Source organism: Sus scrofa, chromosome X (assembly GCF_000003025.6).
Source record: "Sus scrofa isolate TJ Tabasco breed Duroc chromosome X, Sscrofa11.1, whole genome shotgun sequence".
Classification (NCBI taxonomy): Eukaryota; Metazoa; Chordata; class Mammalia; order Artiodactyla; family Suidae; genus Sus; species Sus scrofa.
The window spans coordinates 7,253,504-7,269,414 of NC_010461.5; the positions used below are offsets into that span (position 1 = coordinate 7,253,504).

At 46.0% G+C, this 15,911-nt stretch overlaps 1 protein-coding gene across 9 annotated transcripts in view; it reads right to left on the bottom strand.

Moving 5' to 3' along the window:
- The window catches only part of MID1 (midline 1), a 670,664-nt gene that overhangs the window by 18,118 nt on the left and 636,635 nt on the right, over positions 1-15,911 (bottom strand). For all 9 annotated transcript variants that reach the window (XM_021080489.1, XM_021080486.1, XM_021080487.1 and 6 more), the window contains one exon: positions 9,683-9,826. In XM_021080489.1, the coding sequence (XP_020936148.1) occupies positions 9,683-9,826 (144 nt within the window). The remainder of the gene's footprint in view (positions 1-9,682; positions 9,827-15,911) is intronic.

Consider the following 15,911-nt stretch of genomic DNA (forward strand, 5'->3'; position numbering starts at 1 on the left):
AAAAAAACCCAAAAAGTCCCTGCCCCTGTTCTCATGATGCTTATCATGAAATGTCGGATCTCATCAATTTGAAGACTCAGGAGGTGTGAAGAGACCCGGGCCCTGTTTGAGAAGTATTTCACTTGGAATCTCTCTCTTTTTTTTTTTTGACATTTTTACAAGAAAGCCGGGGGGTGGGGGAGTGACATCTCTAACCTAGATGCAGTGGATGGCATTTTTGCCTCAAATTCTTTACCCTGCTCTGGATCCAGGCCTACGTGACTTTGCAGCTGCTCCTTCTAAAGAGAAAGGAGACACTGTCTTAATCACGTGGCTTTGCATTTGGCCATGGGAGCCACTCTGGCCGATGGGATAAAGCGGAACTGACAAAGTGCTGGGCATACGAGGCACCTGTGAGTGGCCCAGGGGCCCAGCGTGGCTCGTAGGAGAGCATCCGCGGGGATGGGACCAGCTGCAGCCCTGGTATGGCTGCTGTCAGAGAGGAGCAGGCTTGCTGCTCTAGCTGCGTTCATCTGGCTGTAGTTTGAGGAGCAGGCTGTGGATTTATGGGCGCTTCGAAGAACGTGTAGGAAAAAGGAAGCCGTTTTGTTTTGCAGCTGGCTGATGCTGAAAACATCTCTTTGGTCCTGGGCCCCTCTCTCCCCTCTCCACCCATCCATCATCTCCAGAGGAACCTTTTCCCAGCCCCCTGCCCCCTGGTCGGGCTGTCATGGAGTTTCCTGGCTCTGGTGAATTTCCGCACCAATTCTTGGTAGAGGGCTGGGCCCCTCCACTTCCTGAGGGCTTGCAGCTTGCCCCCCCTCCCTCCCTTTCAGTGCATCTGCAAGTCAAAGGGTTAGTCCTTTTGATCTGCAGGCAACTTAGACCTTAACCACATTCCCAAGAAGCAGTCCCAGACTTTTAATTTGGTCTTACTTCTTTGAGAATTTAATACAACATTTTTTTTTTTTTTGGTCTTTTTAGGGCCACACCTGCAGCATATGGAGGTTCCCAGGCTAGGGGTTGAAATGGAGCTGCAGCTGTCGGCCTACACCACAGCCACAGCCACAGCCACATGGGGATCCTTAACCCACGGAGCAAGGCTAGGGATCAAAACCTTGGCTTCGTGGATACTAGTTGGGTTTGTTACCGCTGAGCCACAACGGGAACTCGTCAACACGCCTCATGGTAGTCTCACAGTTGGCAAGAACTGAAGTTGGTTAAATTGTGAAAATTCCCCCTTGGGGGTGCGGTCATTTCAGGCAGACTTCAGTGAGTCTTTAAATATATCAATATATACAAACATACATACTGATACATGCTAAAAAAAAAAAACAACCTTGTGAATTTTCTAGCGCCTGTCATTTCCGTCTGTAAACATGTGTCGCAGGAGGCCTGCCAGACTTGACAGAACCACCATAAACTGAGGGGATGATGTGGGGCTCACAAAAGAGCTAGAGAGAGAGAGAGAATTGGGGGGGTGGGGGTGGAGGTAGGTAAGCAATTAAGGTGCCATCCACCACACCCCCCAATTCCCCATTTCCCCCTAATTCTTAGCCCTTTCTTCTCCCATCAGTTCTTACTTGTCCAAGGCCCAGAGGAACATTCGCGAATAGTTGAGTCACACAGGACTCTATACCCCTTCTGATACTTTCTCACCTTCCCTTTTCCTTGAACAGGAGCCGTAACCAACTCGCTACGTGCGGGTAGGGCCAAAACCAACTAGTAGATTTCAATCCAGCCAAAGAAGAGTCAATGTTGGCTTCTGAGCTCTGGGCCCAAAGAAGCCCGTTCCTCACTTTAGATATTTAATAATATTACAATAGCGATAAAACAAAAAACAATGCACTTTTCTATTACCTAGGGCAAATCACTCGTATTCCCAGACCTTTGTCCATGGCAGTCCGGCACAAATGAAAACAGAGCATTCAGCAGAGTCAAATGAGAAGCCTATCAATGTCACTGCGTTGACACCATTCCTGTTTAATTGCATATGTTACAGTAAAATGACTCTTGTGGTCAAAGAAAGCAAATGTGAAAATGTTTCAATAAACTTGACATCACTGTACAATCCCAAAGCCGGGTTTAATGTGGTGGGGGGATGCTTTCAGCAACATCAGAAAGCAGATGTCTGAAATTGCTGCAAACTGCAACTTGGCTTACCATCGAAAGTCCTAACCCAACAACAACAACAAAAAGACGAAATGTTTCAGAAACCTTTTCCAAACAAAAAAAGGGACCCTGACTATCCTGATTATTTTGAAGAGGTCACTGATTTTTTCCCCTTGATTATTGAAAGAACAAAATGTTTATGGAGCAGGAAAATTTGGATAACTTTACCCTGGGACAATCTGCTCTCATTGAATGCTAACTATGACTATTGAGGCTGACCTTGATATGATTGTTATGGCCAAGGCAATAACTGCGAAGTGGATTACAAATGCCAAGAAAGCAACATGGACTGATTTCTTCCGGGGGCTGGAGTAAGTGGGGTGCCATGGAATACGCCATTATTGCATTGCTACTGTGGGTCTAGCGTCAGCACCACTTAACTTCTTGCATATGGCGCCCCGCGCCAGACTTCCCTGCCTTGACACCCCACTGTGTTGGGACTGTTGACTAGATTTTATTCATCACTTTATGAAACACCCACAAAGCCATCCTGACCGAAACTTCTACTTGGCTCTAAATTCGTTTCCAGTCACCTTTGAGGGTGTGCCAACACGCACCATTTCCCATTCAGCAATGAAGTACTGCAACAACAATGGAACTCAAAAGATAATGCAACCATTGAGTTTTTTGGATTTTGTACTTCTGGATTTTTTCTCATTCGCTGCGAGTCAGAAGCATCTCCCTACATAATGCCACTCATTACAAGATCCTACAAGATCCTACATTTGGGATTTCAGAGCCTTGCATAGCAACTGTCATCTTACAGTAAAACATCATGTGTAATTTACATTCTGCAACATGGACACCCTTCAGAGCGGCCGCACACCAGCTTCTAACATCCTTTTTCTCTTCCAACAGACTGGACAGAAATGAACATTCTTTTCCTTCTCCTCAATACAAAGAGTAAATGTTTAATAACCTCCATGAATGTTTTCAAAATGACTAAAATAAATCAAAGACAGATAATGGCTTTGCCATGAAGGCTTGAAGCCATGGATCTTTTGACTTCTGCCAGTAATAAAAATAGGCTGCTGGGAAAAGGCTCCGCGTGAAGATTTTCAATGACGCATTAAAAACCGGTTTGGAAAAAAAAAAAAAAAAACATGGAAAACATTGTAAAATTAAATACATATCTATCAGGAGTTCATGGCTCCGTGATTAACGAATCCGACTAGGAACCATGAGGTTGTGGGTTGGATCCCTGGCCTCACTCAGTGGGTTAAGGATCCAGCATTGCCGTAGCTGTGGTGTAGGCTGCAGCTGAGGCTCAGATTCAACTCCTGGCCTGGGAACTTCCATATACCGTGTATACAGCCATAAAATAAAAAACAGGAGTTCTCCTGTGGCTCAGCCGGTTAAGGATCTGGCATTGTCACTGCAGTGGCTCCAGTAGCTGCTGTGGCGCAGGCTTGACCCTTGGCCTGGAACTTTCCACATGCCGTGTGTGCAGCCAAAAAAAAAACCCACCAAAAAATTAACGATGTCTTCAATTTTGCATACAAGTGTATGAATGCGATTAGGGATGCTCTTTTTTTTTAATATAAGATTAAAAAGCTCCATAGATAGTATTTAATTCTCCTTCACTAAATTCAGTTGAGGACAATTAACTTGAATGTATTATGACAAGTGAAGGAACCATGACCTCGGGACAGTAAAAGACTGCCTAGTGGCACATGGAGCTATAGCCAGCTCTGGAGCATCTTTCTCCTATTTTCCAATGGAGTTTGTACCCCTTGATTAGTAGGACATCTTCAAATGATCGGAGAGTTGAACAAACAACATTCAAGGACAGCCTTTCTCATGAAGACTGCGAAATGCCCTCACGGAGCTACTCCTGGCAAGTTGCACGCCTGACCTTTTTAATGTATCATATGACAAAAAAACTCCAGTGATGGGTGAGTGCAGTCTATATTTCTGTAGGAACAGTAACTAACGTTGAATAGCTATGGGCTGACACCGGCCACCACAGGACTAAAACCTTTGCTTTTATTATCTCAATCATGTGAAATTAAAATATTCCTTCTTAGAGATAAAGAAACAGATGCAGAGGATGTTAAATAATTTCCCCCAATTATAGGTCCAGTAAGGTCCCAAGTGGGGATTTAAATCTGGGTCTCTCAGTCACTCCAAATACGTGTAATAGTTACGAAAAAATCGTCTTAGATATACACACTATATAAAACGGATAACCAGGAGTTGCTCTTTGGCACAGTGGGTTAAGGATCTGGCATGGTCATGGAGCTGGGGGTCAGCTAGGAGGTCCTGCTGGTCTTGGTTAGGCTCTCTTGTGTTTACTGCACGAGTAGTCAACGTTTATAATTATACGCTACTTAGGTTCTGGGGTTGTTGGCTATTCAGCAAAAGTCAGGTGTTACAGGGCCCCTCCGTCCAGGCCAAGGTGGTAAGTACTGTCCAAATGCCCATGAAAATTCGATTGGAGAAATTTCAGGAGAGGTATAACCACTTATGGTGGACCCACCCTTGGGTGGTCCCCATGATTTCCACTCCATACCATGCATGACCTTGTGTAATTCTCTCTCCTTGAGTGTACACAGGACCTATGACCTAACCAATAAAACATGGCCAAGGACAAAGGTCCTATCATCTTTATCGCTCCTGTGACAGTATCTTGCATGGCAAAGGTGATGGGAGTTTATGAATGTAATTATGGGTCCCTAAAGAGTTGACTTGGAGTTAATCCAAAGAGGAATGATCCTGGGTGGGGCTGACCCAATCAGGTAATCCTTTTACAGGAGGGTTTAGCGAAGACACACCCTCCCCATCACCCCTCACCACCCGGGCAGCAAGGTGTGAAAAAGCAAGCTAGCAAGCTTCCATGAATCCCACAAACATGAGGAACTAAATTCGGACAACAACCTAAGGGACTTCAGCCTTATGAGACCCTGAGAAGATGACCTGGTTAAACTGTGCCCAGATTCCTGCCCCATGGAAACTCTGAAATAATAAATGGGTGTTGCCTTAAGCTGCAAAGTTGGGGAAACGTTCTTACGCACCAATAGAACACTGATAGACTTTTTCCTGGATCAAGCAAAAATAATCTCAGAGAAATGTAACATTCCTCCTGGGGGCCAAACATCACCCTTGAGGTATAAAATAACTCCCCATGTTTTCTTTTTCTGGCTGTATTATTCACTCACCAACAGATGTTGCTCCATTCAATCCTTTTTGTGTTTTCAGAGAAGCTTCTCTTGTTTTTTGAGTTGGACATAATGCTTATTGATCCCAGTTCATTTTTTGCAGTGCCTCCGTTTCTACCTGCTCTTCTCAGCCCTTCTCTCCTTTTCTCTGATTGCCTTGGAATTTCTGACCATCTTTTGAATTTCTTCTTCTTCAAGCGAATGGTTGATACCCTCCCTGGCTCAATCTACCCAGTATGCTAGTAATATTCATCCCGCAACATGACAGGAGTAATTCCTTAAGTGAAAACAAAAAGAAAGTCATTCTACTTGCTTCTTTTTGTTGTGTTTTCCCTTCCATGCTACTTAGTGGTGTCGGGGTAGGTACGTTCAGTTATATTCTCAGTATTTAGAATTTCATCATGTAGATGCTATTTGTTTACCTTGCTTTAAATTCGGCCTCTTTAGCCTTGATGCTACTGTCATGTTGGGCCAGATAATTCTTTGTTGTGTGTGGGGGTAAATGTACCTGTGTACTGTGGGATGTCCTTGGCCTCTCCTCACTGGATGCCAGTAGCAACTTTTCCCCCAAGATGTGAGAATAAAAAATGTCTCCAGACAATGCCAAATGGTTCTGGGGGTGGGGGGCGGGGAGCACAACTGCCCCCACTAAGAATCACTGCTTTAAATGAAAGAGTGACTATTTAGTAAGACATTAGTGACTATCGAGTAATTTGTATTCCAGGTTTATGGTGAAGCATAATCAAGATTTGAAAATCCTACTAGACATTAATTCCATGTTAAGTTTATGCTGTATGTCTCCCACATCAGTGAAATATAAGCTCACACGCCTGGAAAAATGCATTGAAAAAAAAATCATGTCACCTTTCCGAAGGGCAACGTGGCAGTGTCAACCAAAAGTAAAATGTAAATAATCTTTGTCCCAGCAATTCCATCTCAAGAGATTATTTTACAGATAAAACTCCCCATGTGTGGAAGGATAGGTATTCAAGAACAGTCCTTGAGGCATGGTTTATACACACAACAGACTGGAAACAAGCTAAATATACATTGATAGAAGACAAGGTAAATTAGAGTACATGCTCACCATAGGATACTATGCTGACTCACAAAGGAATGAAGCAGTTCTTCATCTGTGCTGAAATTTTAAAAGTCACTCTATAATATTTAGTGAAAGCAAGGTGAAGAACTGTGGATGGCCAACTGCCTTCTGTGTCCCTGAAAATGTATGTGTGTGTTTGTGTAGTCTTGTCTCAAATAAACTATCTCAAGAAAGATGCATGTGAAGTGGAATTGGTGCAGTGGGTATTCTGGGCAGCTGGTACACTGGAAAACATTCACTTTTCACTGTGTGTATTTTATACACTATTATTACAGAGTGTTTGGGGCATCGCTTACTAAAAAGGAAGCTTTTAGAGAATCAGTAATTCTTTAGGATTTGGAGCAGGGCATGTAGAACTGGAGATGGGGAGCCATACCAGAAGAATCCAAAATAGTGGAAGGAGAATGAAATGATGCCAAACTACTGTTGTACTAGGGCTTCTTAGCCTTGACCCCCAAAGCACGTCGAACATCTGAGGACAGTAACGGTGTTGTTTCCCAAGGATAGGGGCCAGAGCTAAAGAAACCTTTCTGGAATTACCTTCTCTGCTGCTAGAGTGTCTGGCGGGTCCTGACTTCCGTGAGTTACTACGAATCTCCCAGTTCAGGTCTCTGCGTGTCCCACGGTATCTTCCACAGGGCGACCTGAGCCAGCTTCTAAGTCTACATCTGATCACACCATTGATCTGAACGACTCCCAAACCCCCAGAGTCAAATGCAAACGTGGTGTGGCCTGGGGGACCCTGCATGGTCTAGCTTTGTACTGTGAGTGAGGATGAAGTAACTGATGATTCAGAACATGCACTTTCTAGAATTAGACCGATATCCTGGTTCTCGGTCTTCATTTCTCACTGTCTCCCCCTCTTTACTCTGCTCTCCAGTCAGGCTTAATTAGATGAGACCTCCCACTACACCTGCCATGTTCTGTCTCGATGGGTTGGCTTGTGAGGACATGGCTGTCTGGGATTCGCATCCTGATGGGTACCCATGCTTTTTCGAGACTGAGTTTAATGATCCCTTGCCCCAAGACCTTTTGGTTATACCACCATGCCCGCCCTCTCTCTCTTCCTATCTCCCCAGGCAGCTTGCCAAAGCTGTTCTCAACATTTCACAATTTTCCCTTTCACTCCAAAATTATACGTTCTTAGAAAACAGTAAGACTATAATAAAAGTGTCCAGGCCAGAGTGATTAAGGAGTGTAAGATCAGATGGATGAGGAGGAGAAGCTGGAAAAATGGGATATAAGACCGTGGGGGGGGGGGGCATTTGTCGGTACAGGTCATTTATACTTGAGGCACTTAAATTGGTCTTTCTGCATCCCTCTTTTTTTCTGGCCATGCCCACGGCATGCAGAGAAATTCCTGGGCCAGGGATGGAACCCTCGCCACAGCTGGGACAATGCCAGATCCTTGAACCACTAGGCTACCAGGGGACTCCAGCATCTCTCTCTCTCTCTTTTTGCAAATGACTGCACCAGAGGCATATGCAAGTTCAGGCCTGGGGCTGAATCCAAGCTGCAGCTGTGACCTACGCCAGCACTGCAGCAGTGCTGGATCCTTGAACCTACTACACTGGGCTGGAGATTGAACCTGTACCTCACGGCGACCTAAGGCACAGCAGTCGGATTCTTAACCCACTGCACCACAGCGGGAACTCCAAGCATCCCTCTTTTAATTACTCCTAAATCAAATTTCTATTTTAAGCATCACATGCCTCAGAATTACCTGCTAGGAAAGAACAGTGTAGTTCAGAGGAAAAAGGGTTCTATAACAAAGGCACGTTAAGTTGACATGGACTCAAAACATTTCTTTGTTGAAAAGTGACGGCTATTCTATCCTGTTCCACTTGGGCATGTTCTATTTTTATTTGCTAAAGAAGTTTCAAACTTGCTTCCCTGAAAAGCCATTTCTTCTGGTCCTTTGCTCTTTACTTAATTGAACTAACTCTGGGGAGAGTTAGTGCAACTTCCGCTGTTAGCTCTCTGGCCAGCTACTGCTGCTACTGGAGATCATTGCACTGTGTCTGAGAGTGACGATCTCAATGGGCCCCAGTGAGAGAAGAGTTTCTCCCGTTTCAAAACAGGTCTCAAACTCCTCCCAGGTGGGGACCAGTTCCTAACATGTCAAATGATGGCCCACTGCTCCTCCAAAGGGGATCAGATGGTTGGTATTCTCTGGCTATTCATGTCATTAAATCGTTTTCTTTTTTCTTTTTTAAATTGTGAGATAACACTCAGAAAAGAACTGAAAACGAGATGGATGGTAAAATGACTGCACCAGGTAACTTCCACCCAGAAGGTGCTGTTAACCTCCTGACCTCCCATATAGTTTTTTTGCCAGTGGTGCTACTGCCCTCCCATCCCAGAGGTAATCAACATCTGGACTTTTATCTCCTAGTTCTTACCCCTGTGTGTGCATCTTTCAACCAAACAGTTTATTTTTATCATTAACTTATAAATGGCTAAGTGGACTTGCCCTGCATACATTCTTTGGTTTCTTGCTTCTTAACGATATGTTTCTAAGATTCATCTATGCGGTTTGCTAGCGATGAGTCATTTCCTTCTGCCCTTGTTTCTTTCCTTGGCTGCGCCTACAACACGCAAACATTTCCCAGGCCAGGGATCAAAACCTCGCTGCCGCAGTGACACCAGGTCCTTTAACTGCTAGGCCACCAGGGAACTCTGAGATCAGTCATTTTCAACCCTATTTGGCCTGTTGTTTTGCCTAGCAAAGGACGAGCGAGCGTGCTCATCTTCTTGGTTGGGAAAAGTAAGCCAACAAATAGGGTGTTCCTTCCGTGTCTCCCCCTGATATTTATTTATTTACGTATTTATTTTGTGAAATGTATTTTTTTTTTGTCTTTTTGCCATTTCTTGGGCCGCTCCCGCAGCATATGGAGGTTCCCAGGCTAGGGGTCCAATCGGAGCTGTAGCTGCCAGCCTACGCCAGAGCCACAGCAACGCGGGATCCGAGCCGCGTCTGCAACCTACACCACAGCTCACGGCAACACCGGATCGTCAACCCACTGAACAAGGGCAGGGACCAAACCCACAACCTCATGGTTCCTAGTCGGATTCGTTAACCACTGCGCCACAACGGGAACTCCGTGAAATGTATTTTTTATTGTTATTTCCCCCAACGCACTTGGTGGTGGTGGCGGTGGTGGTAGAGTGGAGAGCATAGCTGCCTTGCCCCTGATATTTAAACTCAGAAATGTCATCGATCCGCTAACAGGCACCACACAGAGAAATGCGCAGGGTGCGTAATACTCACTGACGACGTTGGCTTGTCCGGTGAATATGGTGTATTGGAGCTCGTAGGAAACCACACTGAATTCGTCATCAGAGGTCCAGTGAACGGTGATGGTGTCATAGGAAGCCGTGCAGAGCTCTTCTCTGATCGTGGGAGGGTTGGGAGCTGTGGGGAGCAGAGCAAGATGGTCACTTAGCAGAGGAGTAGAAACCGCAGGGATACATTTCAGGGACAGGTGCGACAGTCCCAGCCGGCCTTTTAAAATCCGTCCCCCGGAACGACTCTCTGAGAGACGGCGATCCCAACCCAAAGACCATCGGGTTGGCTGGTGAGCACTGCGGTTTTTTAGCCGGTTGGCCAGCGGGTATCTTATCTATTGAATCACGAAAGTGGGTTTAGGAGGTTAAAACAAACAATACTCTCTTTTTAAAAAAAAAACTATAGTCGATGTATGGTGTTGTGCCAGTTTCTGCTGTGCAGCAAAGTGACCCGGTCAAACACACACACACGCAGTCTTTTGTTCATGTCATCTTCCATCACGGTCTATCCCAAGAGACTGGACATAGTTCCCTGTGCTATACAGCAGGACCGCATTGCTTATCTAAATGTCATAGTTTGCATCTGCTAACCCCACACTCCCCACCCATCCCACTCTCTCCGCCTCCCCCTTGGCAACCATAAGTCTGTTCTCCGTGTTTGAGAATCTGTTTCTGTTCTGTAGGTAAGTTCATTTGTGCCCTAATTTAGATTCCACGTGTAAGTGAGAGCGTATGGTATTTGTCTTTCTCTTTCTGACGGACTTCACTTAGTATGAGAATCTCGAGTTGCATCCATGTTGCTGCAAATGGCATGATTTCATTCTTTTTTATGGCTTAATAGTATTCCATTGTATATAGGTACTGCATCTTCTTAATTCTTTGATATCTCTTGATGGACATTTAGGTTGTTTCCATGGTCTGGGCTACTGTGTATAGTGCTGCTAGGAACATATGGCTGCATGTATCTTTTTGAATTGTAGCTTTGTCCAGATATATGCCCAGAAGCGGGATTGCTGGATGGTGCCCTTTCTTCTGTTATCTTCCATCATGGTCTATTGCAAGAGACTGGATATAGCTTCCTGTGCTTTATAGTAGAATCTCATTGCTTATCCTTTCTAAAGGGAGTAATTGGCATCTACGAATCCCAGACTCCCAGTTTATCCCACTCCCTCGCAAACAATACTCTCTCTCTCTTTTTTTTTGTCTTTTTGCCTTTTCTAGGGCCGCTCCCGCGGCATATGGAGGTTCCCAGGCTAGGGGTCGAATCGGAGCTGTAGCCACCGGCCTACGCCAGAGCCACAGCAACGCGGGATCCGAGCCGCGTCTGCGACCTACACCACAGCTCACGGCAATGCCAGGTCCTTAACCCACTGAGCAAGGCCAGGGATCGAACCCGCCACCTCATGGTTCCTAGTCGGATTCGTTAACCACTATGCCACGACGGGAACTCCCAAACAATACTCTCTTATTCATGAAAGAAAACATGTTAAACAAAAAGGAAACAAGGTGAGCTTTTGTAATTTCATCCCCACTGTGGGGAGGGCAAATGTTTTCAGTAAAGAGCTGCATGGTAAACTGTACAGGCCTGGTGGGTCATATGGTCTCTGTGGCAACTACGCAACGCTGCCTTTGTTCCATGAAAGCAGCCCATCTGTACTCAGATCGACAACTTGTACTCAGATCGTTCCAGGAGAATTTGATTTACAAAACAGGTCAGGACCAGATGTGGCATATGAGCCAAAGGCAGCCAACCTCTGAACTAGAAGACGCCACATATTTTTATATTCAGGCACCCAACTGGAAAAATACTGCTATTTGTTATCCCACAAGAAATCAGCCATATAATTGTGGGGAAATTTTCTTTCATTCGATGTTTTGGTGCCTTAAAAAGGTATTAGGGTAGTTCTAGTGTCGTCTCACTTTCCGCTTTATAGGTGATATTTCGAATTAAGAACGGGATGAACAATCAATCATATCTAAAAAGTACATTTTCTTCCCCAAGAAAAACAGGATTGCTTGGCATTTGATTAACCTGATTGCCGGGGAAGCCTGCTGTTTTATGTCTTGAACACTTTGTGGAGCAGAGCAGTCAAAACCCAACCAAAATGATGACTTTAAGATGACTTCTCCTGGAGTGAGTTCAAGAGCTGGTTTTATGAGAAGTGTCTGTGAGCAAGAAAAAGGCCTAGGCCGTGAGAGCTTTGCACTGGCAATCATATTTTAGAGCAGGGCTTGGCAAACTATGGCTATGGGCCCAATCTGGCCCACTGCCTGTTTTTGTAAATAAAGTTTTATTGGAACAGAGCCAGCCTCGTTCATTTACGTACTGTCTAGGACAGCTTTCGTGCAATGGCAGAGGTGAGCAGTTCTGACCGTAGGTCCTGCAAAGCCTAACCTATTTACCATCTGGCCCTTCACAGTCCACGTTTGCCGAGCCCTGGTTTAAAGATGTGATCCAGGCCTTGATGTCCATTCTGCTGTACACCAGCACCTGACTTCAAATGGAGAGAGTTCTCTGCGTCCTGCAGATGAGCAGCAAGGTCTGCTTACACTATCAGAGAAGTCTGTCCTGCTCTAGACTTGGGTCAGGATGCCTGAGTCCTCAACAAACCCAGAGAGGGAGGCAAGATCATGAAAATGGTAAAATGGAAAACGTTGATCGTGTTAGTATTCTTCACTTTGCCAACACAGAGATACATCCAGGCCAAGCATCGTACGAAGCAAGTAACTTTTATGTCTGCGGCGTTAAGTCCATTCGCCCAGCTTAGTCTCTGGGTCAGTGCGTTCCACAAACATCACTGGGCACCGACATGCGGCAGGCACTGAGTCAAGTTGTGCATTAAGACAGAGGGGCTCTACAGAGAATTTGGAATATTCCGGAATGTGACTTCATGCGGCTGCCTCCCGAAGTATGCACATGCAAGATTTAGTGCCATGTGCTGTGACGTGGATGAGTAAGTGACACACCATCAGGAGATGCTTCCACAGGGGGAGGCCCAGCTGCATCGTAAAACATGCTTCTTATTGTCTGTGTGGTCCTGTTAGTGAGGAATCACGCTGCACGGCTCAGTGGAGAACTATTTATTCTCCCGTCATCTAAAGAGTTCATGGAATTATTTCTCCATCCACCATCGTAGAAGGATGTTGTTCTTTCTGCGTTGCAATATGGGATTAAATACAAAGAAAACCATGTTTGAAATGGGCAGGTAGCTGGGAAACACATGGCAGGAGCTGCAATCAGGGAGGAAATGTCACCTCTTTGGTTATTAACCTGACGCACCATTTAGAAGCATGTCAGAAAGGGGGAAAAATGTGTTTTCACAGCCAGGCAGGCAAACCCTGTTTTGATTATAAACCCAATGGGTTTGTCCTGAAAAGTCAATATCCAATTTGCTGTAAATGAGAGCAAGAGCATGCTGCCAATTTCAATATGCATGGAATTGGTAGCACAACTGTTATTTGCTTGCCTCTCTGATAAACAGGACGCAAGAAATGGTGGGCTAATCCTCCAGAACACTTCGTTTCCTGCTTACAAATGTCTGATAAACTATTTGGACTTGGCAATATCAGCCAAGCATTGGATGTTATGGCCCAGGATTGATGTTATGTCTAGAAATGGTCCACATTTGTATCTGAAGTTGGCAGGGAAGCAGGCATTATAGCAGGTCTTCGGTTTGGCAGAAACAGCCGTCGGAATGATATATGGTGTACACGTTACTAGTTAGTGCCAACTAGTTGCACACCTGCCCCTGTCGCCAGTGCCGTGGCCGACGCACGCAGAGATGAGCATGGCTCTATGCTGTCGAAATGCTCGGAAACAATTCGTGGGAAACGGGGCATGACCTGGTGGCACCGATCTGGCCCACGAGACCCAAGGAGAAGTTTGCTAGATGGGTCTGCTGAGCAAGCTTTTTGTCTTCCGCGCAAAGACAAACTTGGTGGACAGAGCTTTTGGTTGTCACTTCCTCTCAGGCCTCTGAGTGGAGCGTGATGCCTGAAGGTGGACTAGGCGTAAGGTGATCACGTGTCAGTACAATGAAGTTGGCAGAGCAGAAAAGGAGCCTGGGGTCTGAAGGCACCCTTGAACCAGCCCTGGATGACACATCTCTGTTCTCCTGTTTCTGCGAGAGGAACGCTCTCTGATGCGTTTAGTCACTGCTAATGGGACGTTCTATTGTGGCAACCACACTCATTCCCAAAGGCAAGAAGAACAAAGATTTTTAATAGGATGCCGTCATGAAAAGGGGCTCAGCCTGAGAAAGTTTGCACCTGCGCTCATGCAGGAGCCACACGCTATGTGGGCCTCTTTACATTTCAATTACATTTCACTAACGTTAAATCCAAATAAAAAGCTCATTAGCCACACTTCGACATTTTCAATAGTCTCATATGGGAGTTCTCTTATAGCACAGCAGGTTAAGGATCTGGCATTGTCACCAGAGGGGCTTGGGCCACGGCTATGGCGTGGATTCGATCCCTGGCCCGGGAACTTCCGCCCGCGGCATGCATGGCCAAAACCAAACCAAAACAATGACACAAAACAGTCTCATGGGGCTAGCGGGGACCCCAACGGACTATGCAGATAGAAACTGTTTCTATGGTCATCGGAAGTTTCCTGGAATAGTGTTATATTAGGTCAATCTCAGAGTTAGAAGCTTTCTTCATATGTATTTGAGACCGAGTTTGGTTCCTTACTGTACGCGCCTTCGGAAGCGCCTTCTTCCTTCACAGGAGCGGTGGGGTTTGAAAGAATGACCACCTAAGACAAGAAGTTTGCGGGACCACTGGCCTCGCTCGCAAATGCAGAAAGGCTAAAAACAGCACCTTGGGCCGTGGCAAAGAAACAAATGACCCTCCGGGTACAAGGGTCCTTGAACACCCAACTCCTGGCTTTCCAGCCACAGGCTGTCAAACCAACGCCCTTCTCTTGTGAGGGACTTTGCCTTCCCCCACAAACAGGTGCACACACACACCGAGTAAGACCAGGGCTGCGCTAAGTTAGGGACGTGGTCTCGTGAAGGTGGCAACGTTGGAAGGTCTGGGCACAGCTGGCTTTATGGTACACATGGAGCTGTTCTGAACTCACAGGCACCAGTGGCTTTGGCTCACACAAATAAGGCCGTCTCAACAGTCCACACCCCATCAGCCAAAGTTGTGAGTTCTTGCCTTATCGGTTGACAGCAAAGAAAAATGTGGAAGCGTGGGTGGGATAAGGAGTAGCCTGAGGCTTTCCTTTATCAGGGCTGCTTTGGTTTTTTTTTTTTTTTCAGCTTGACACACCTGCCCTCCCCCCCCCAAAAAAATAAAAAGTAAAAATGCCTATCAGAAAGCATGGATTGAAACATGACATCAGGAATTCATATGTAATTTGGGGGACATACGCCACGGTGACCTTGGGCAAGGTGAAATTCAGTCTTTTACTAGAAAGAGGGGCGGTCTCTGGCATCTGTACAGACCTGAGCTAAATCCCAATTCTGCCTCTCCCTGGCTATCTGCCCTCCCGCAGGGCAGGACGGACGACCTTGGCTATTTGCACAATCAGGATTCTAATGCTTTACCGCAATTCGAGGTGGTGAAGCTTAAACAAGTACAAAGAGCCGGAGCAGGGTAGACACCAGCTGCCAAGTTGTTCTCTGCCAAGGCACAGTGAGAGGCATTTGCCTCGCTGACATGAAATGGAAAAGAGCCACACTGCCTCTCTTTGCTGCCCAAAAGGGCTATCACGCGTGGTACCCACACTCTGAGAGGGAGGAAAATGATGCCACATATATTTTCTTTTCTTTTTTCTTTTTTTTTGTCTTTTCTAGGGCTGCAGCCTCGGCACATGGAGGTGCCCAGGCTAGGGGTCAAATCAGAGCTGTAGCCCCCGGCCTACACCACAGCCCCAGCAACGCAGGGATCCGAGCTGAGTCTGCGACCTACACCACAGCTCACAGCAACGCCAGATCTTTAACCCACTGAGCGAGGCCAGGGATCGAACCCGCAACCTCATGGTTCCTAGTCGGATTTGTGAACCACTGAGCCATGACGGGAATTCCCACATATATTGTCGATGACCAAGATTGGCTTTAGTTTCCCTTGGATCCCATCTTATTTTATTTTGCTTTATTTGCTTTTTATGGCCGCACTCACAGCACATGGACGTTCCCAGGCTAGGGGCTGAATCAGAGCTGCAGCCGCCGGCCTACACCCCAGCCAGACCAACGCGGGAT